The sequence below is a fragment of the Ahaetulla prasina genome, chromosome 1, assembly GCF_028640845.1.
Source record: "Ahaetulla prasina isolate Xishuangbanna chromosome 1, ASM2864084v1, whole genome shotgun sequence".
NCBI lineage: Eukaryota > Metazoa > Chordata > Lepidosauria > Squamata > Colubridae > Ahaetulla > Ahaetulla prasina.
In genome coordinates this window covers 73,975,839-73,997,952 of record NC_080539.1, presented here as the reverse complement: position 1 = coordinate 73,997,952, position 22,114 = coordinate 73,975,839, and the positions used below count along the sequence as shown (strand labels likewise).

The following is a 22,114-nucleotide window of genomic DNA, read 5'->3' as shown; positions in this document are numbered from 1 at the left end:
AAATAAATAAATAAATAAATAAATAAATAAATAAATAAATAAATAAATAAATAAATAAATAAATAAATAAATAAATAAATAAATAAATAAATAAATAAATAAATAAATAAATAAATAAATAAATAAATAAATAAATAAATAAATAAATAAATAAATAAATAAATAAATAAATAAATAAATAAATAAATAAATAAATAAATAAATAAATAAATAAATAAATAAATAAATAAATAAATAAATAAATAAATAAATAAATAAATAAATAAATAAATAAATAAATAAATAAATAAATAAATAAATAAATAAATAAATAAATAAATAAATAAATAAATAAATAAATAAATAAATAAATAAATAAATAAATAAATAAATAAATAAATAAATAAATAAATAAATAAATAAATAAATAAATAAATAAATAAATAAATAAATAAATAAATAAATAAATAAATAAATAAATAAATAAATAAATAAATAAATAAATAAATAAATAAATAAATAAATAAATAAATCCCTTAATTGCTACTAGCTGTTGGAAGTTGCTTAAGCTCTTGATAAGGACTCTGTTGTCTTACTACTTGCATAAATTACTTAAAAGTCTGATGGGAGGAGGAAAGCTGATTGTCTTTGGGACTGTTGTCAGCTTCTAGGAGCCTCTGATTGGCCACTGTGAGAAATAGGATGCTCCTTGGGTGGACTTGGGTTTTTGATGTTCTTTTTTAACTCAATGAAACAATTCAAGGTTGCCCTTGGAGCCAGAATTATAGGGGCTGAAATGATCAGTTAGACTAGAATTCTTTAGAAATCTTTAGAATAGAGTAGAATTCTTCATTGGCCAAGTGTGATTGGACACACAAGGAATTTGTCTTTGGTGTATATGCTCTCAGTGTACATAATGGAGAATAAAACACATTCATCAAGAATAAAAAGATACAACACTTAGTGATAGTCAGGGTTACTAATAAGCTATCAAATCGTACTAGGAAAAAAAACCAATATAAATTGAAAGATACAAACAACGTTGTTATAGTAATAAGTGGGAAGAGATAGATACTAGTAAGGAAGAGAAGAATAGTAATAGTCTTAGTAAATAATTTGACAGTGCTGTGGGAATTAGTTGTTAAGCAGAGTGATGGCTTTCAAGGAAAAACTGTCCTTGTGTCTAGTTGTTCTGGTGTGCAGTGCTCTATAGCAGGGGTCCCCAACCTTGGCAACTTTAAGCCTGGAGGACTTCCACTCCCAGAATACCCCAGCCAGCTTGCTGGCTGGGGAATTCTGGGAATGGAAGTCCACCAGGCTTAAAGTTGCCAAGGTTGGGGAGCCCTGTTCTATAGTGTCATTTTGAGGGTAGAAGTTGAAACAATTCATGTCCAGGATGTGAGGGGTCTGTAGATATTTTCACAGCCCTCTTTTTGCAAGTTGAAGGTGATGCGGCAAATAAGCCACCCTACCAAGATTACTGCTAATTAAAAAAAACTTTAATTCCTACCTGGAACAAGCCTTCTCTGCGTTTTATGATTATGGATGGCGTTTGAACTTGTCCCCATGCCTACATTTTTGCTTTAAAATAAATACAATCTTTTTCTGCACATAGCAGAAGAGCAGATGCAAAATCCTTTAAATTTCTGTAGTCATAATGATGCTGCAAGCTGTAGAGGCTCAGATCATTTCCTGTCTTGTCCAGGTTGACAGTTTTGATTGGACTACTATTTCAGGAATGCAAAAGTGAAAGTAAAATGTGAAATGTCATGCTGGAAAAGGGAAGGACAGGAATGATATTTATGTTGATTTTACCACCGGAAGTCATGGCAATCTAAAGGAATCCACAGTTACGATTGTTAAGTATAAGTGACTAAAATTGATAGGTGTAGTTGGACTAGTGGTTCTGATCCTGCTTTATCCATGAAAGCCAGTTGGGTGGCCTTAGGCCAGTTGTTATCTCTCAATTGAACTCACCCGGAGGGTTCTTGCTGTGGGGAAAATAGGAGCAAGAAAGTGTGTTGGATATGTTTACTGTTTTGGGTTATTTGTAAAAATAATAAAGGCTGGATACAAATAAAATAAATAAATAAATAAATAAAAAATAAATAAAAAATAAATAAAAAATAAATAAATAAAATAAATAAATAAATAAATAAATAAATAAATAAATAAATAAATAAATAAATAAATAAATAAATAAATAAATAAATAAATAAATAAATAAATAAATAAATAAATAAATAAATAAATAAATAAATAAATAAATAAATAAATAAATAAATAAATAAATAAATAAATAAATAAATAAATAAATAAATAAATAAATAAATAAATAAATAAATAAATAAATAAATAAATAAATAAATAAATAAATAAATAAATAAATAAATAAATAAATAAATAAATAAATAAATAAATAAATAAATAAATAAATAAATAAATAAATAAATAAATAAATAAATAAATAAATAAATAAATAAATAAATAAATAAATAAATAAATAAATAAATAAATAAATAAATAAATAAATAAATAAATAAATAAATAAATAAATAAATAAATAAATAAATAAATAAATAAATAAATAAATAAATAAATAAATAAATAAATAAATAAATAAATAAATAAATAAATAAATAAATAAATAAATAAATAAATAAATAAATAAATAAATAAATAAATAAATAAATAAATAAATAAATAAATAAATAAATAAATAAATAAATAAATAAATAAATAAATAAATAAATAAATAAATAAATAAATAAATAAATAAATAAATAAATAAATAAATAAATAAATAAATAAATAAATAAATAAATAAATAAATAAATAAATAAATAAATAAATAAATAAATAAATAAATAAATAAATAAATAAATAAATAAATAAATAAATAAATAAATAAATAAATAAATAAATAAATAAATAAATAAATAAATAAATAAATAAATAAATAAATAAATAAATAAATAAATAAATAAATAAATAAATAAATAAATAAATAAATAAATAAATAAATAAATAAATAAATAAATAAATAAATAAATAAATAAATAAATAAATAAATAAATAAATAAATAAATAAATAAATAAATAAATAAATAAATAAATAAATAAATAAATAAATAAATAAATAAATAAATAAATAAATAAATAAATAAATAAATAAATAAATAAATAAATAAATAAATAAATAAATAAATAAATAAATAAATAAATAAATAAATAAATAAATAAATAAATAAATAAATAAATAAATAAATAAATAAATAAATAAATAAATAAATAAATAAATAAATAAATAAATAAATAAATAAATAAATAAATAAATAAATAAATAAATAAATAAATAAATAAATAAATAAATAAATAAATAAATAAATAAATAAATAAATAAATAAATAAATAAATAAATAAATAAATAAATAAATAAATAAATAAATAAATAAATAAATAAATAAATAAATAAATAAATAAATAAATAAATAAATAAATAAATAAATAAATAAATAAATAAATAAATAAATAAATAAATAAATAAATAAATAAATAAATAAATAAATAAATAAATAAATAAATAAATAAATAAATAAATAAATAAATAAATAAATAAATAAATAAATAAATAAATAAATAAATAAATAAATAAATAAATAAATAAATAAATAAATAAATAAATAAATAAATAAATAAATAAATAAATAAATAAATAAATAAATAAATAAATAAATAAATAAATAAATAAATAAATAAATAAATAAATAAATAAATAAATAAATAAATAAATAAATAAATAAATAAATAAATAAATAAATAAATAAATAAATAAATAAATAAATAAATAAATAAATAAATAAATAAATAAATAAATAAATAAATAAATAAATAAATAAATAAATAAATAAATAAATAAATAAATAAATAAATAAATAAATAAATAAATAAATAAATAAATAAATAAATAAATAAATAAATAAATAAATAAATAAATAAATAAATAAATAAATAAATAAATAAATAAATAAATAAATAAATAAATAAATAAATAAATAAATAAATAAATAAATAAATAAATAAATAAATAAATAAATAAATAAATAAATAAATAAATAAATAAATAAATAAATAAATAAATAAATAAATAAATAAATAAATAAATAAATAAATAAATAAATAAATAAATAAATAAATAAATAAATAAATAAATAAATAAATAAATAAATAAATAAATAAATAAATAAATAAATAAATAAATAAATAAATAAATAAATAAATAAATTGGGGAGAATGAAAAAGGTTAATCTTCCTTCCTTCCTTCCTTCCTTCCTTCCTTCCTTCCTTCCTTCCTTCCTTCCTTCCTTCCTTCCTTCCTTCCTTCCTTCCTTCCTTCCTTCCTTCCTTCCTTCCTTCCTTCCTTCCTTCCTTCCTTCCTTCCTTCCTTCCTTCCTTCCTTCCTTCCTTCCTTCCTTCCTTCCTTCCTTCCTTCCTTCCTTCCTTCCTTCCTTCCTTCCTTCCTTCCTTCCTTCCTTCCTTCCTTCCTTCCTTCCTTCCTTCCTTCCTTCCTTCCTTCCTTCCTTCCTTCCTTCCTTCCTTCCTTCCTTCCTTCCTTCCTTCCTTCCTTCCTTCCTTCCTTCCTTCCTTCCTTCCTTCCTTCCTTCCTTCCTTCCTTCCTTCCTTCCTTCCTTCCTTCCTTCCTTCCTTCCTTCCTTCCTTCCTTCCTTCCTTCCTTCCTTCCTTCCTTCCTTCCTTCCTTCCTTCCTTCCTTCCTTCCTTCCTTCCTTCCTTCCTTCCTTCCTTCCTTCCTTCCTTCCTTCCTTCCTTCCTTCCTTCCTTCCTTCCTTCCTTCCTTCCTTCCTTCCTTCCTTCCTTCCTTCCTTCCTTCCTTCCTTCCTTCCTTCCTTCCTTCCTTCCTTCCTTCCTTCCTTCCTTCCTTCCTTCCTTCCTTCCTTCCTTCCTTCCTTCCTTCCTTCCTTCCTTCCTTCCTTCCTTCCTTCCTTCCTTCCTTCCTTCCTTCCTTCCTTCCTTCCTTCCTTCCTTCCTTCCTTCCTTCCTTCCTTCCTTCCTTCCTTCCTTCCTTCCTTCCTTCCTTCCTTCCTTCCTTCCTTCCTTCCTTCCTTCCTTCCTTCCTTCCTTCCTTCCTTCCTTCCTTCCTTCCTTCCTTCCTTCCTTCCTTCCTTCCTTCCTTCCTTCCTTCCTTCCTTCCTTCCTTCCTTCCTTCCTTCCTTCCTTCCTTCCTTCCTTCCTTCCTTCCTTCCTTCCTTCCTTCCTTCCTTCCTTCCTTCCTTCCTTCCTTCCTTCCTTCCTTCCTTCCTTCCTTCCTTCCTTCCTTCCTTCCTTCCTTCCTTCCTTCCTTCCTTCCTTCCTTCCTTCCTTCCTTCCTTCCTTCCTTCCTTCCTTCCTTCCTTCCTTCCTTCCTTCCTTCCTTCCTTCCTTCCTTCCTTCCTTCCTTCCTTCCTTCCTTCCTTCCTTCCTTCCTTCCTTCCTTCCTTCCTTCCTTCCTTCCTTCCTTCCTTCCTTCCTTCGTTCCTTCCTTCGTTCCTTCCTTCGTTCCTTCCTTCCTTCCTTCCTTCCTTCCTTCCTTCCTTCCTTCCTTCCTTCCTTCCTTCCTTCCTTCCTTCCTTCCTTCCTTCCTTCCTTCTAATTACATTAAAAACAAGTTGAAAAACATACACTCTACATGGCTAAATTGACTGGGAAGATCCCTGTTTGAGGATGGTAATCTATGGTTATTACATGGGTTGCAATAGTTAAGAGTTGAACTTGGTATGAGAAGACCCAGAATTGTGTCCTTTATCACTCATAGAATTCACTGGAAGGGAAGATTATGGCTATGTGGATAAAATGAGAAGAGATCCTATAATATACTGCATGAGTTTTCCAGAACTGGCGTATGAAGCAGATACAAATAACAACAAAATACAAATGTGTAGAACAGTGTCTTTATAATTTAAGTCTCATTTATGGAAAAGCATAATTGTGCTAAGGAAATACTAATGTCATCATCATATACTGATGCCTATATGAGACCACTCTATAATGAAAGAACTAAGTCCATGGTGAATATCCCCTCCAGAAATGGCTTGGGTAAATAAATTAAGATTTATGTAATTTATTGAAATTGCTGATCAGGCACTAAATGTAGCACAGAGTTGGTCAATGTAGCTTGATACCTGTTTCCTACATTTTTTGGGGGGAGGGGCTTGGTTTCTCCTGATTTGATGAAAAATCCTGATTGAATGGAAAGAATAAACCTATATCAATGTAATGGCTCTATTCATAAATATGGTTATCTTAGTTTTGTTTTGTTTTTTGTTGTTTTTATTGATAGATGCTTTTTGTCTCTACCAATTTCTTTTCTAAAGAGATTCTGAGATTTTAATAGCAAAAGTGGGCTTGGCAAATACAACAGTTATACGTTATAAGAAACGTGGTGGTGCAGTGGTTAGAACGCAATATTGCAGCTAACTCTGCTTACTGCCTGGAGTTTGATTCATAGTGGCTCAAGGTTGACTCGTCTTCCATCCTTCTGAGGTCTGTAAAATGAGGACCCAGACTATTGGGAGCAATATGCTGGCTCTGTAAACTGCTTAGAGAGAGCTCTAAAGCAGTATATAAGTCTAAGAGCTATTGCTCCTTATTCATAACTGATGTTTTATTTCATCTACTGCTGGATTTGCTATTATTTACAATACTTCACTTGATTTCTCTTTATAACTGTTTGCCAACTTTTTTCAATAGAATATAAATATTTCAGATGAACAAATACAGTGATTGCACTCTCAAACTTAAATGGACTATTTGTGTTTTAAATTTAGAGTCAGCAGATTTTTTTTTCTTGTTAGTACTTATATTTCATAGAATAGAATAGAATTATTTAATTGGCCAAGTGTGATTGGACACACAAGGAATTTGTCTTGGTGCATATGCTCTCAGTATACATAAAAAGAAAAGATACATTCATCAAGAATCATAAGGTACAACACTTAATGATAGTCATAGGGTACAAACAAGCAATCAGGAAACAGTATCAATGTAAATCATAAGGATACAAGCAACAAAGTTAAAGTCATACAGTCATAAGTGGAAGGAGATGGGTGATGGAAACAATGAGAAGATTAATAGAAGTGCAGATTTAGTAAATAGTTTGACAGTGTTGAGGGAATTATTTGTTTAGCAGAGTGATGACGTTTGGGGAAAAACTGTTCTTGTGTCTAGTTGTTCTGGTGTGCAATGCTCTATAGTGTTGTTTTGAGGGTAGGAGTTGAAACAGTTTATGTCCAGGATGTGAGGGATCTGTAAATATTTTCACAGCCCTCTTTTTGACTCATGCAGTATACAGGTTCTCAATGGAAGGCAGGTTGGTAGCAATTGTTTTTTCTGCAGTTCTAATTATCCTCTGAAGGCTGTGTCTGTCTATTTCAGCTATTTCTTTGTCTGAACAAACTGGAGGAATAATTATTATTTGTTTACAACAGTTATATCTTGTTGAGTCAAACTATATTCACAAAGCAGTTTACAATTAAGATAAATAACATTTATTGTACTTTTAGTAACAGTTGTGAGAAATGATCATTCTAAAGTTGTGCAAACCATCCATCAGGAAGGCAGAGCTGTCTTCTTTTGCAGTTATTGCCCGACCTGTTCTCACTTGTCAGTTATGAAAGCTCTGCATAAGCTGTTTCTGAGGTGCAACTATGCAGTGTTCAGGTTTAATTCCCAAAAGGTGCTAGGAAAATAAACATAGCAGCTGTCCGTTACTCTTGAAAGCAGCTGCATCTTATCCTGGGCTCATGGGATAGCAACAAGAAAAGACACAGCTGCTTGGGCTAGGAGAAATGACCTACATTCAAACTGCCATGATCCCTGCAACATTTTTTTGGAATCAATTCCAAAGCTCTGGACAGTTCTGTTAACTTTCTGCGAAGATGAATTGAATTATTAACCGTGATGTAAACATCTCCTTTCTCATCATCTTTCCACAGTTTTTTGAAGTGTCATGGAGAATGCAACTTATAGTTATTGAATGGGGTCCTTCCTGCTTTTCGTTGTTGTGGTGAAAGTGTGGTCATCTTTTTGACAAGGATCAAAGGACAATGGAGTCCAACACACTTGGAAAAGCTGCAACACTGGATGAACTATTAAATACCTGCATTAAAATGTTTGGTACAAATCTTAAATATATATTTTAACTCATCTAAACACTTTCCTCTTACCAGTAATCTACTGTATGCTGTGTATTAACACTACTTGTTACCCATCATTGCATTCATAGTGGTTTGGATTCATAGTATTTGGACTAATTCATTTAGTATAGTTATATTTTATCTTAATATTATTTTAATTCAGGGTTGTTAGTTTCCCCATAAACTGAAATTATGAATTATTTGAGGCTGGCCAAGTTAAAGCATTCCATTGCAATACTGATCAAAATTAAAACTAGTAGAAGGGTTTAATAAAATGCTGCTTGTGCCTGGCTAAATACAGTCATATGTGAAAAATTGGTCCGTATTTTTGTTGTCATGGGGAAAGGTTATGGTAATAAAAAAGAATGGTTAAGTTGGCCATTCTTGAAGTATACATGATGTACTTCATCAGCCAAACACACTAGGTAAAAACTACAGTATGTACATCATAACTTCAAGTCAGATTCTTATGCAGACGTTTGTATTGATATATCTAGTTAATCAGCCAGATATAAGAAATAGTACATAAATAGGCTGGGATATAGGACAAAATGGCTCTGGTGACTTGGGGTTAAAATGCAGTACGGCAGGCAAACTCTACCCAAAGCCTTGAGTTCAACCCTGATGGGGCTCAAGATTAATGTACCCTTCCATCTTCCCAAGGTCAGTAAAATGGGGACCCAGACTCTTGGGGGAAATATGCTGGTGTTGTAAACCAGTCAGAAAGTACTGTAAAGCACTATGAGGTCATATATAAGTCTAAGGGTTATTGCTATTGCCTCACTAGGACAATATCTGTAAAATAATTTTGCCAACTTGATACCATCTGACCATATATTGGAAAGAATGTTTAAGGATGTTGAAGTCCAATACATCTATCTGGCACCAGACTGGGGAAATGTATCCTAGAGAACTGCCTGGTGTACCCACATTTTTACTCTTAATACTGTATGCCAAATGAATGGATTGTTCTGATAAATTCATTTTATTTCACAACATAAAACTTTATTTTTTATTTTTTTATTTTGTTTCCATTTAGAAATATTTAGCAATGTTTGTACAGGAATTTAACATTTGGATGCTTTTTCTCATTCAGTCATACTCATCATTCTGTTTTCAGTTTATCTGGTGTTTTTTTTTTACAGATGTCAAAGGAGAACTGAATGGCAATAATTTGCCAAGAACTTTTCTTTTAATGCATCGATGGTATCTGTCATCGACAGAATTGGCAAATAAACTTCTCTCCCTATATCCTTTCAGAGAGTTATGTTGATGATTCTAAGAATCAGTTTATCTAAAATACTTTCAAGGTAGAATTTGATGATGATAGTGAAGCCATTTCACAAGCATAATTAAAATCTTAAAACAATTATTTTTATTTGGAGGAAGATAAATGAACTCTAAATATACTTCTGGTTGCAGTCTTCCATTTTGCAGGCAGCTGGCATTTCATGTCAACTATAAATTTCATTAAAGGCCCTTCTATATTATTGAAAAAAGAAAATAGCAATGGTTAATTCTTTTGGAACAGTGATGAAACAATTGTATAAAACATGGTATAAAACTTCATTTCTTCTGGAACTTCGGTGAACTTCTATAGGTGTTCTTGTTTGTTGAAATAAAAACACTACTAAGCCATCATATACTGGTGCTAAACTGTAGCAGACTAGTAACAATGTATTGTAATTTTTTTTGCTTTAAGCAATGAATTACCTGAGATTGTGTCCACTTTCTTCAAAGTGATCATGGTGGAAAATTAAGCTGTCAACTTCCGAAGTGCCATAACTTGTATAAGTTATGTACCGGTATATCTTGTGAATTGCAAAATACATAGAAATATATAATTCTTAGTATTGTATTGTGGTATGCTATTCCTATTCATATTGTATTCCATTGAATATAGCTTTAAATTTCTATTTTAATTGTATTTGTAATACAATTTGTATTTGTAATAATGTAATAAATTTTTACATCCTGCCTTTCTAATATTGTGTGGGTATTATATTTAAGAGGAGAAGCATAAAAGAAATGTTAAGTATCAGATTCAATTACAATTAAACTATGCAGCTGTAGTACCTTAATCAAAATGCTCTGTTTAAGCAAATTAAACCATAGAATTTTTTAAAAAAACCTCTTTAACTAATTTACATATAGAAATGCCAATGGAGGAAACTGCAGTGAAATCCGCTTAAAAATCTGTTACTTTATGAGGTAAATGGAATTTTAAATTTAACTAGAAATGTACTTTTAGAGTTTTCAAGGCTTAAGGGAAAGAACCCCCCTATTTAAATTGAAACTGTTGATGGAGCTAAATTAAGTGCAAAGTGATTCCAAAGAGCCATGATGGAAGACTCCAGAATCAAAAACTCTCATATTTCTTTTTAATAAACAATTTCCACTAGGTCTGGAAAGACATCCTTCCATATCTCTTGAAGACCTGTTGCCAGTCAGAGGATATCATTTGACAACCAGCGTCCTTGTTTGCATAAACCTCTAGGACAGTGATAGAAAACCTTTCGGGCTCAATGTGTCAGACATTCAGAAAATACTCACCTTGACTCTGGTGACATGTCATTCCCTTCCCCTACTCCATGGACAAAAGAGAAAAGAAGAGGAATAAATTATCTATATGTATTATTAATAGATAAATACTTAACATAATTGTAAATATTTTTCAGAATGCTTATCTAAGGCAATTCTAGATTGCATAAAGCCTGGATACTTTGGAGAGTGCTCTTGCATGGCCTTGCAACCCTCCAAAAAGAGCAGAAAATCACATCACATTCTTGTATGTAGACACCTTAGAGGCTCCATGAGAGCTGGGCCCTCTTACGGGAGTTCCAGAGGGTCCAGAGGCCTGGTGGATCAGTAAAAATGTCATGGCATGTCACCTGTGACACGACTGCCATAGGTTAATTAAATAGCGTCCCAGAGTTGATGGTAAGAGAGTAGAACTTATTTGCAAGGGAATACTCTGGGATTTATAGAAGAATTATTGTGTATGGTGTTTCTCTGTTAGAACAAACGTCTAAAGCTGAATATTTAATATTCATGAAGTGCTGTTCATAGAGGAGAAAACATTCAGTGGTTGAGAGACCACTTAGTAATGCAGTGGGATCCCTGCACAGACAATATACCCAGTTGAGATAATTGATGGAAAGCATGATCTTCTCTGGTTGTGAATTCTGTTAATACATATTGTAAGAAATCCATGGGCAGATAATACGACTAATTCTTGTGTTAACAATTTCAGGTACTGGATTTTGGAATTTCCTGCAGAATTTAATCTGGATCTTGGTTTGGTTCATCTGACTGAGGAGTTTCAAGAATTAGCTTGCCATCTAGGCTATGAAGAACATATACACCTTATTGACATTTCTAGCATGTAAGGAATATCACCTGTAAGGTACCATTATTAAACTAGGATTCTCAACAGCATTATAAAGAAGCAAAAATGAATTCATGTGACATATTTGAAATGGCCTGTTTTATTTTATGCTATATAAAAGGTTTCAATAATCTTTACATCAAATGCTAACTACTAAACTAAAAATGTCAGTCATGTCAAACTATTAGTAAATGATGAAGAATTATGTAATAGCTGCCTCTATAGATAACTGGAAAGAGAGTGTATTTCTTATTGTTGTCAATCTATATAACATAAAATATTTTGTTTGGAACATTTTATATATATATATATATATATATATATATATATATATATATATATATATATATATATATATATATATATATATATATATATATATATATATATATATATATATATATATATATATATATATATATATATATATATATATATATATATATATATATATATATATATATATATATATATATATATATATATATATATATATATATATATATATATATATATATATATATATATATATATATATATATATATATATATATATATATATATATATATATATATATATATATATATATATATATATATATATATATATATATATATATATATATATATATATATATATATATATATATATATATATATATATATATATATATATATATATATATATATATATATATATATATATATATATATATATATATATATATATATATATATATATATATATATATATATATATATATATATATATATATATATATATATATATATATATATATATATATATATATATATATATATATATATATATATATATATATATATATATATATATATATATATATATATATATATATATATATATATATATATATATATATATATATATATATATATATATATATATATATATATATATATATATATATATATATATATATATATATATATATATATATATATATATATATATATATATATATATATATATATATATATATATATATATATATATATATATATATATATATATATATATATATATATATATATATATATATATATATATATATATATATATATATATATATATATATATATATATATATATATATATATATATATATATATATATATATATATATATATATATATATATATATATATATATATATATATATATATATATATATATATATATATATATATATATATATATATATATATATATATATATATATATATATATATATATATATATATATATATATATATATATATATATATATATATATATATATATATATATATATATATATATATATATATATATATATATATATATATATATATATATATATATATATATATATATATATATATATATATATATATATATATATATATATATATATATATATATATATATATATATATATATATATATATATATATATATATATATATATATATATATATATATATATATATATATATATATATATATATATATATATATATATATATATATATATATATATATATATATATATATATATATATATATATATATATATATATATATATATATATATATATATATATATATATATATATATATATATATATATATATATATATATATATATATATATATATATATATATATATATATATATATATATATATATATATATATATATATATATATATATATATATATATATATATATATATATATATATATATATATATATATATATATATATATATATATATATATATATATATATATATATATATATATATATATATATATATATATATATATATATATATATATATATATATATATATATATATATATATATATATATATATATATATATATATATATATATATATATATATATATATATATATATATATATATATATATATATATATATATATATATATATATATATATATATATATATATATATATATATATATATATATATATATATATATATATATATATATATATATATATATATATATATATATATATATAAAACCAATCAAGGCTAATAACAGTAAACAAAGGGACTTGCCCATTCCAGAAGTAATAGCAATTTAAATAATTGCTTTTGGAAACAGAAAAAAGGACTGTTACATTAATGGTTTGTTCTTGTATTTCCTAGAAATATTTGGCTGGGTGGCCATTGCTGGATCAGATGTACTTTTGCTTTGATCCACAGACTTCTGCTTATATCCTTATGCAGGAAGTCCTCAACTTACTATCACAATTCAGCCCAAAATTTCTGTTGCTACGTGAAACATTTGTTAAGGGAATTTTGCCCCATTTTACAACCTTTTTGCCAGAGTTGTTAAGTGAATCACTGTCGTTGTTAAGTTAGTAACACGGTTGTTAAATGAATCTGGTTTCCCCATTGACTTTGTTTGTCGGAAGGTTGCAGAAACTGATCATGTGATCCCAAGGCACTGCAAATGTCATAAATATGAATCAGTTGCCAAGCATCTGAATTTTGATCACGTGGCCATGGGGAAGCTGCAATGGAGAGGCTCTGCGCATGCGCAAGTATGGCGGTTTGCTAGAGGAGCTGGAATCGGCATTGGAGGCTTTTCCCGGAATGGTGGACTCCAGGTGACTCACCAGGCTGCTCTTGTCCCTCGGTGCGTTGTGTCATCTATCTGGCGGTCGCAGGAGAGGTCTTTTGATTCTCTCGGATTTGTGGCGGCCGAGAACGGGCCGAGGGAAGAGCGGCGGATCGGATGGCGGCCATCTTTGGGGCGCGAGGGAGGCCTGCTGCTTGCTGCAGGCTCCGGGCTCGATTTCGGCCTGACTCCAGTGGCGATGTGAATTCGGCCCGACTCCAGCTGCGGCATGAATTCCGGCCCGTTCGCCTGTCTGTTTGCCCGTCGGTTCCATCGGCGCTTTGTTGCGCCTGGCGAGGCTTTGGTGGGCCGCGAGGCGTCTTTTCCAGCGGCGTCCTGTGTTCCGTGGTTCCATCGGCGGTGGGCGTGGTGAGGCCGCGGTGGGAGATGAGGCCTGAGGCGAGGCTGCGGTTTGTTTCCCCCTACTGGCATTTTCCATCATGTCTTCCATCTTCCATCTGGTCCTCTATTGAATGGCCTGCCTTCCCCCCCCCCATCGGACTTTTGATCATCGAAGGGGCGAAGGATTGTGTCCTAGCCCATAGTTGTCCGCCCCTGACTTTTGATTACTGAAGGGGTGAAGGTTTTCCCGGCCTGCATTCGCCTCCTCTGCCTATTTTCATCTTTCCGAGCTGGCTCCCTGCCACGTTGAGACCTGTGGCCTTTGGTGTCAGTAGCTGGCTGTGGATAGGTCTTGGCCTAGCAGCCGGCAGCCCGCTCTCGGAATTTTTAGCGGGGGGGCTGGTATGACAGGCTTCAGTGGAGAACTTGACAATCCGATATCGATGGTGGGGACTGTGATGTCATCCATCTGTATCCACGGGTTTCTGGACTGGACTATGGACAGACTGATAGTAATTTCTACTTTATTAAGATCTTTTGTAGAAACTTTCTCCATGGGTTTACCATGGAGGCTGTCGGTTTGTTTGTCCTGGTTTTATCATCTCTATCTGGTTCCAGCTTTTATTTGTCCTCCTTGACAACTGGACATCCGTTGGAGGTTCCATCTTCTGCTAACGTCCTACCACCTGGGATTTTACCATCTTAGCATCCTTCACCGATTCGTACTTTTCTATGTGTTATGCTGCACATGAACTCTTGCGCCTGCGAGGTGCCCCCGCCTCGCAGGAATGGCCCGTTACGAGGCCGGCCTCAATGACGGGTCTTGGGACCCACAGAGGTGGCATGCGAAGAGGAAGAGCCTTTGGGGTTTTTTAGATAGGGCATTTTTAAGGGGTGGGAGGGAAAGGGCGGGTGTTGGGGGAAACCCGTCGGGTGGGGGTCCAGTTCCTGCGTATGCTCGTGGCGGTAAGTTAATAGGTCCGAGGGTCATGGGGGGAGTTTGTGTTCCACTGGTAGAGGGTGGTCCTATTTCCACGGTAAGGGGGAGGGGCAGATATGGCGGGAGTGGGGGCTCACATCGTTTTATGGGGGCGCGTGCTCGATGCTTGCAGGCGATCGCGCGCCCCGAGCCCTCAGACTCCTCCCGTTCCCCGGATGGTCAAGACCCTCAGAGCCTGGGCCTTCGGCTGATGCTGTGCAACGCACGGTCCATGGCCAATAAGGCCCCCCTAATTCATGATCTTATTCAGGGGGGTGCCGCGGACTTTATGGGCGTTACGGAGACCTGGTTGGGCGCAGAAGGGGGCGTGCCCCTTGTTCAAATGTGCCCGCCGGGTTTCCGAGCATTCCATCAGCCGAGGGCCCAGGGTAGGGGTGGAGGGGTGGCGGTTGTGATTAGAGAGAGTCTGGAGCCGAGGGAGACCACTGTACCTCAGATTGCCGGGTGTGAATCCCTCTTTGTGAGGTGGGGTCATAGATGTCAGATGGGCTTGTTTGTCACGTACCTGGCTCCTTGCGGCGTGGCAGCAGCCCTGCCCGAGCTCCTGGAGGTGTTGGCTGGAGTGGCGGTGGAGACCCCCAGACTTATTGTCATGGGGGACTTTAACTTGCCATCGACCGGCCTGTCATCTTCAGTTGCTCGGGAGTTCACGGCTTCCATGATGGCCTTGGACCTGACTCAAGTAGTTGATGGCCCTACTCACAGTGGGGGTGGCACTCTGGATTTGATTTTCATCTCTGGACAGTGGTTGAAGGATCTGGACTTGAGGGATTTAGTCATTGAGCCTTTGTCATGGTCAGATCACTTCCTCCTTCGCCTAGACTTTCTGACCGCCACTCAACACCGCAGGGAGACGGAACCAATTCGTTGGTTCTGTCCCAGGCGCCTGATGGACCCGGAGAGGTTCCAGACGGAGCTTGGGCCGTTTCCTGAGGGTCTGGCTCACGGCACGGCCGAGGAACTTGTCGTGGCTTGGGAACGAGCCGCGGCGGGGGCCTTGGATCGTGTCGTGCCTTTGCGGCCTCTGACCCGGCGGAGGTCTCAACCAGCTCCCTGGTATTCAGAGGAGCTGAGGGAGATGAAACGCCGGAGAAGACGCCTAGAGAGTTCTTGGAGGTCCAGTCGTTCGGAGGCTGATCGGACACTAGTTAGGTCCTATACTAGGACTTACCTAGTGGCAATGGGGGAAGCGAGACGTTGCTACGTCTCCTCCCTCATTGCGTCGGCAGATAACCGCCCGGCCGCCCAGTTTGGGTAACTCGCTCCTCCTTCAACAGGGGAGCGGGATGACCCGTGCAGGGACGTGCTGAGGAGTTTAGTGGTTATCTATACGACAAAATCGTTCAGCTTTGGGACGGTCTGGACCAAAATTGGGTAGAACCGGGTGGGATGTCTGAGAGCCGTCTTGTTGAGATTGTTTGGGATGAGTTTGACCCTGTGGCTCCCGAGGACATGGACAGGTTGCTGGGTAGGCTGAATGCCACCACATGTTTACTGGACCCATGTCCCTCCTGGTTGGTGCTGGCCGCACAGGATGTGACACGAGGCTGACTCCAGGGGCTTACAAATGCTTCTTTGTTGGAGGGGGTCTTTCCGGCCGCCTTGAAAGAGGCGGTGGTGAGGCCTCTCCTCAAGGAGCCTTCCCTGGGTCCAGCTGTGTTAGGTAATTATCGTCCGGTCTCCACCCGCGGCGAAGGTTGTAGAGAGTGTGGTGGCATGTCAGCTACCCCAGTACCTGGAGGAAACCGTCTATCTAGACCCGTTCCAGTCCGGTTTCCAGCCCGGTTACAGCACTGAGACGGCTTTGGTCGCGTTGGTGGATGATCTCTGGAGGGCCAGGGATAAGGGTTATTCCTCTGCCTTGGTCCTATTAGACCTCTCAGCGGCTTTTGATACCATCGACCATGGTATCCTGCTGCACCGGTTGGAGGGATTGGGAGTGGGAGGCACCGTTTATCGGTGGTTCTCCTCCTATCTCTCCGATCGGTCGCAGACGGTGTTGACGGGGGGGCAGAGGTCGGCCCCGGGGCGCCTCACTTGTGGGGTGCCTCAGGGGTCGATTCTCTCGCCCCTCTTGTTCAACATCTATATGAAGCCGCTGGGTGAGATCATCAGTGGTTTCGGTGTGAGGTACCAGCTGTATGCTGACGACACTCAGCTGTACTTTTCCACACCGGACCACCCCAACGAAGCTATCGAGGTGTTGTCCCGGTGTCTGGAGGCCGTACGGGTCTGGATGGGGAGAAACAGGCTCAAGCTCAATCCCTCCAAGACGGAGTGGCTGTGGATGCCGGCATCCCGGTACAGTCAGCTGCAGCCGCGGCTGACTGTTGGGGGCGAGTCATTGGCCCCAATGGAGAGGGTGCGCAATTTGGGCGTTCTCCTGGATGGACGGCTGTCTTTTGAAGACCATTTGACGGCCATCTCCAGGAGAGCCTTTTACCAGGTTCGCCTGGTTCGCCAATTGCGCCCCTTTCTAGACCGGGATGCCTTGTGCATGGTCACTCATGCTCTCGTGACATCTCGGCTGGACTACTGCAATGCTCTCTACATGGGGCTCCCCTTGAGGAGCACCCGGAGACTCCAGGTAGTTCAGAATGCAGCTGCGCGGGTGATAGAGGGAGCCCCTCGTGGCTCCCATGTAACACCTCTCCTGCGCAGACTGCACTGGCTGCCTGTGGTTTTCCGGGTGCGCTTCAAGGTTTTGGTAATGATCTTCAAAGCGCTCCATGGCATAGGGCCGGGTTACTTACGGGACCGTCTGCTGCCACCGAATGCCTCCCACCGACCCGTGCGCTCTCACAGGGAGGGACTCCTCAGGGTGCCGTCGGCCAGGCAGTGCCGACTGGCAACGCCCAGGGGAAGGGCCTTTTCTGTGGGGGCTCCCACCCTCTGGAACGAGCTTCCCCCAGGACTTCGTCAACTTCCTGACCTTCGGACCTTCCGCCGTGAGCTTAAGACACATCTATTCATTTGCGCAGGACTGGACTAGGGTTTTAAATTTTTAAATGACTAAATTTTAGCTTTGGTTTTAAATTGGGTTTTATTATTTATATCTTATTTTAAATATTTGACCTTTATAATAAGTTTTTTAGATGAATGTTTTATTTTGTATATTTGTGTGTTTTTATATGGCTGTACACCGCCCTGAGTCCTTAGGGAGATAGGGTGGTATAGAAATACGAATAAATAAATAAATAAATAATAAATGGTCGTAAGTGTGAAAAATAGTCATAAGTCACTTTTTCAGGGCCATTGTAACTTCGAACGGTCACTAAATGAACTGTTGTAAGTTGAGGACCTGTCTCAGCACACTGACTAAGAGCAACTCTCTCACTCTCCTTATAGTATATGAAGATTTTAAAGTCTTCTATCTGACTTTACATCAAAAAAGAAAATGGAAGTCGTCTTCTTTATATGTCTTGACAATGGCCATTGTTTTCTTCTGGGGCATCAAATCAAACCAGGCTCTACATTCTTTCTTTTTTAACAGACCCTCTTATGATTGGATGAGAAGAATCACACAAAGGAAAAAAACATCCAAGAAAGGAAAAGCTTGTCTATTGTTTGATCACCTGGAGCCCATTGAATTAGCGGAGCATCTCACTTTTTTGGAGTATAAATCTTTCAGAAGGATCTCTGTAAGAATTTTACAATTTCTTATACTACTTTGAATTCATGGCCAAAAGTGCCTATAACTGTGAATCTGACCTTATGACAAAAGTTTCATTAAATGTTATATCAAGTCCCAATAAAAATAGCACTTAGACTTATATACTGCTTCACAGTACTTTAGAGCCCTCTCTAAGCGATTTACAGAACCAGCATTTTCCCCCCAACAATCTGGGTCCTCATTTTACCCACCTCGGAATGATGGAAGGCTGAGTCAACCTTGAGCCCGGTGAAATGCGAACTGCTAAATTGCAGTCAGCCAGCAGTCAGAGGAAGTAGCCTGCAGCAGTACTGCACTCTAACCACTGCGCCACCGCAGCTCATGCGTGCATGCATTCTCATTACCTATTGACTGTAGCATCAAGAGATTATTTGTTTATTGCATGTATGAAGTATCAGTGATAAATTATTAATCAAATCAAACAGAATCTTTTTAATCAGAGCAAATTAATTTTTGTACCATCAATTATTAATTAGGATGCCATTAAACACTATTGTAAATTCCTGTCCGTTTAAGACAGAGGCAATTATTATGGATTTGCCTTCCTAGGATAGAATATTTCTTAATAGGTCTTCTCATTTGTTCTGTGAATGGTTATTTACCTAAATAACAGATGGGATGGACAGATGACAGATTCTAGCAGAAATTGAATTAAACCACCAGTGTAATCTGTAAAAGCTTACATTTTGCAAAACTGTCAATCTGATTCCACTGACACTTTGTCTCTAAGTTTGTAAGTAAAGCCAATATTATAAAGATACTCCAAAAATCAAGCCATTCTCATCCAAAGAAAGTATACTCATTAACAATACATCCTTCATCACTTTCTTATCAGCAGCTGAAACAGAGAACGTTTAACACTGGATATTTATTTCATACATCTAGGTATGAGTCACTATGTTTGGAATCATCTTTGCAGTCACCAGATTACATGCAAAATATATGCAAATAAGTTTAGCTTGCTAATTATCCCACTATACAGAACTGCTTCTGAAATCCAAAGTCAGCACAGCAATATAACTTCTGAAGACTGTTGGAAAAGATATGAATGAAGGAAAGTCAGCATTTAATCATCATGATGATTACATTAACAATAATAATTAAACTGCACATACTCAAAATATTTTCCTTTGGATGAAGGCATCTAAGGAGTAGGGCTTTTGTAGCAAATGTAGGAATTCTTAGATTTGCTTTCCCAGCAAATCTGGAGGGCACCATCTTGGGGATGGATTAATATGATTTGAGATAACCACATGAGAGTGAAGCTCTTCCCTTTGACTAGTTTACAGATTATCAGAGCTACGTGATCCATGGTTGCCTGGAGAACAATCCAACTCTAGAAAGATCAATTGCTTTATTTAATGGCATCTCAAAGTGGGTCCAATTGATGGTTCTGAGCAAACCAACTCCTCAGCAAAGAGCAGAAGTTATCACAAAATTCATCAACGTTGCACAGGTAATTTTATGCTGTTGGAGCCTGATTTAATCCCATGGAATAAAATTGAATGAAATGCAGGTTAAAAAAGAGCCTGTGGATTTAATGTTTTAAACTGTTTCATATTTAATTTAGTCTCTTAGGGGAGAAATCCCTAACACTTGGAGGCTGCTGAGCATATATACAGAATTTCAAAAACACGTTGTAGGCACAGTCAAAAAATGGCAGGATTTACCCCATTGCAAAATGTCAGATTTATAAGGTTTTCAGAAAGCTATTTGACACCCTTCTAGGCTCCTATCCAATAGGATATTCTCTTTATCTCTGCTTATTTTTATTCTTTTGAGGGAGATTGGCAAATTTCCAAGCAAAACACTGGGCAACCACATCATTTTCTAGAGGATGAAGTCATATACTGTTGCTTTGCTTTGCGGCATGCCAGCTTCTCTAAAAATAATACTAAAAGTAAGAGCAGAAGGATATTGTTGGATATCATTGGGAAAAATTGATAAAAAGTAGAGCATACTTTTAAGTTCTGGTTTTGATGATCTTCACTATGTTACCCACTGGTTAAAAAAAAAACTATATAAAAAGAGAGGGTGAATCATTTTTCAGAAATGTACAAGCTTACAAGCTACTGTAAGATTGTAAATGTACAGTCTTACAAGCTACTTCCCTCACTGCAGGCTGACCATATTATGTTCCAAAATGAGAAAGGATAGAATCTGAGGATCTATCTGAAATCTTTTTGATGATGGGAGTTTCCTCTAGATCAGGGGTGTCAAACTGGCGGCCTGTGGTCCTGATGCATCACGTGCAGACCACACCCACCCCAGCTCCGTGAAGGAAAAAAAGTTGTGATATGTCATGTGATGGCAACATGACGCAGTGAGTTTGACCCCCGTGCTCTAGATCATCATCTTGCAATTCCCTTTTGATTGATTTATGAATGGCCCTGCTAATAGACTTTTCATGTAGCAGTTCCACAAATGTTGCAAGCAGAATGTCACAAGAGCATGGGGTGTAAATCATTGTGCCTATTAATCAGGTTCCAAATGAAAAGTGTAAAGACATAAAAAAACCTAACTTTCTAATAAATTGTGCACACCAGGCTTTGCAAGAAAGGAACAAAATGGTGACTTTTATACTTGTGTTCAATATCAGGACACGAGTACCAAAAGTTGAAGAATGCATCATAATGTTGCCACATACATTTCTTCATTACTTCTTTTTTTCATCACTGTGGTTTATAAGCAAATTCCTATGAATGTCAGCCCTCCGGTCACCAGGGCTGCCAATCTCCCAGGGAACTCGCTTCCATGCTGTGTCGGGAGACTCCAGCTGGAAGGTGCGGCTTCGTCTGGAGGTGCTAAGGGAACGATATGTGTAATGGGAATATATGTAAATGACATTGATTCATTGTGAA

The 22,114-nt window shown here is 33.8% G+C and overlaps 1 protein-coding gene across 4 annotated transcripts in view; it reads left to right on the top strand.

Moving 5' to 3' along the window:
- The window catches only part of RASGRP3 (RAS guanyl releasing protein 3), an 82,988-nt gene that overhangs the window by 35,381 nt on the left and 25,493 nt on the right, over positions 1–22,114 (top strand). For 2 of the 4 annotated variants that reach the window (XM_058164030.1, XM_058164039.1), the window contains exons 2-6: positions 7,968–8,148; positions 9,314–10,379; positions 11,422–11,553; positions 19,074–19,221; positions 20,536–20,709. In XM_058164030.1, coding sequence (XP_058020013.1) covers positions 10,375–10,379; positions 11,422–11,553; positions 19,074–19,221; positions 20,536–20,709 — 459 coding nt within the window. In that variant the 5' untranslated portion in view covers positions 7,968–8,148; positions 9,314–10,374. Of the gene's footprint in view, positions 1–7,967; positions 8,149–9,313; positions 10,380–11,421; positions 11,575–19,073; positions 19,222–20,535; positions 20,710–22,114 lie in introns of those variants that run through there. The other 2 variants (XM_058164048.1, XM_058164054.1) reach the window with 2 other exon arrangements.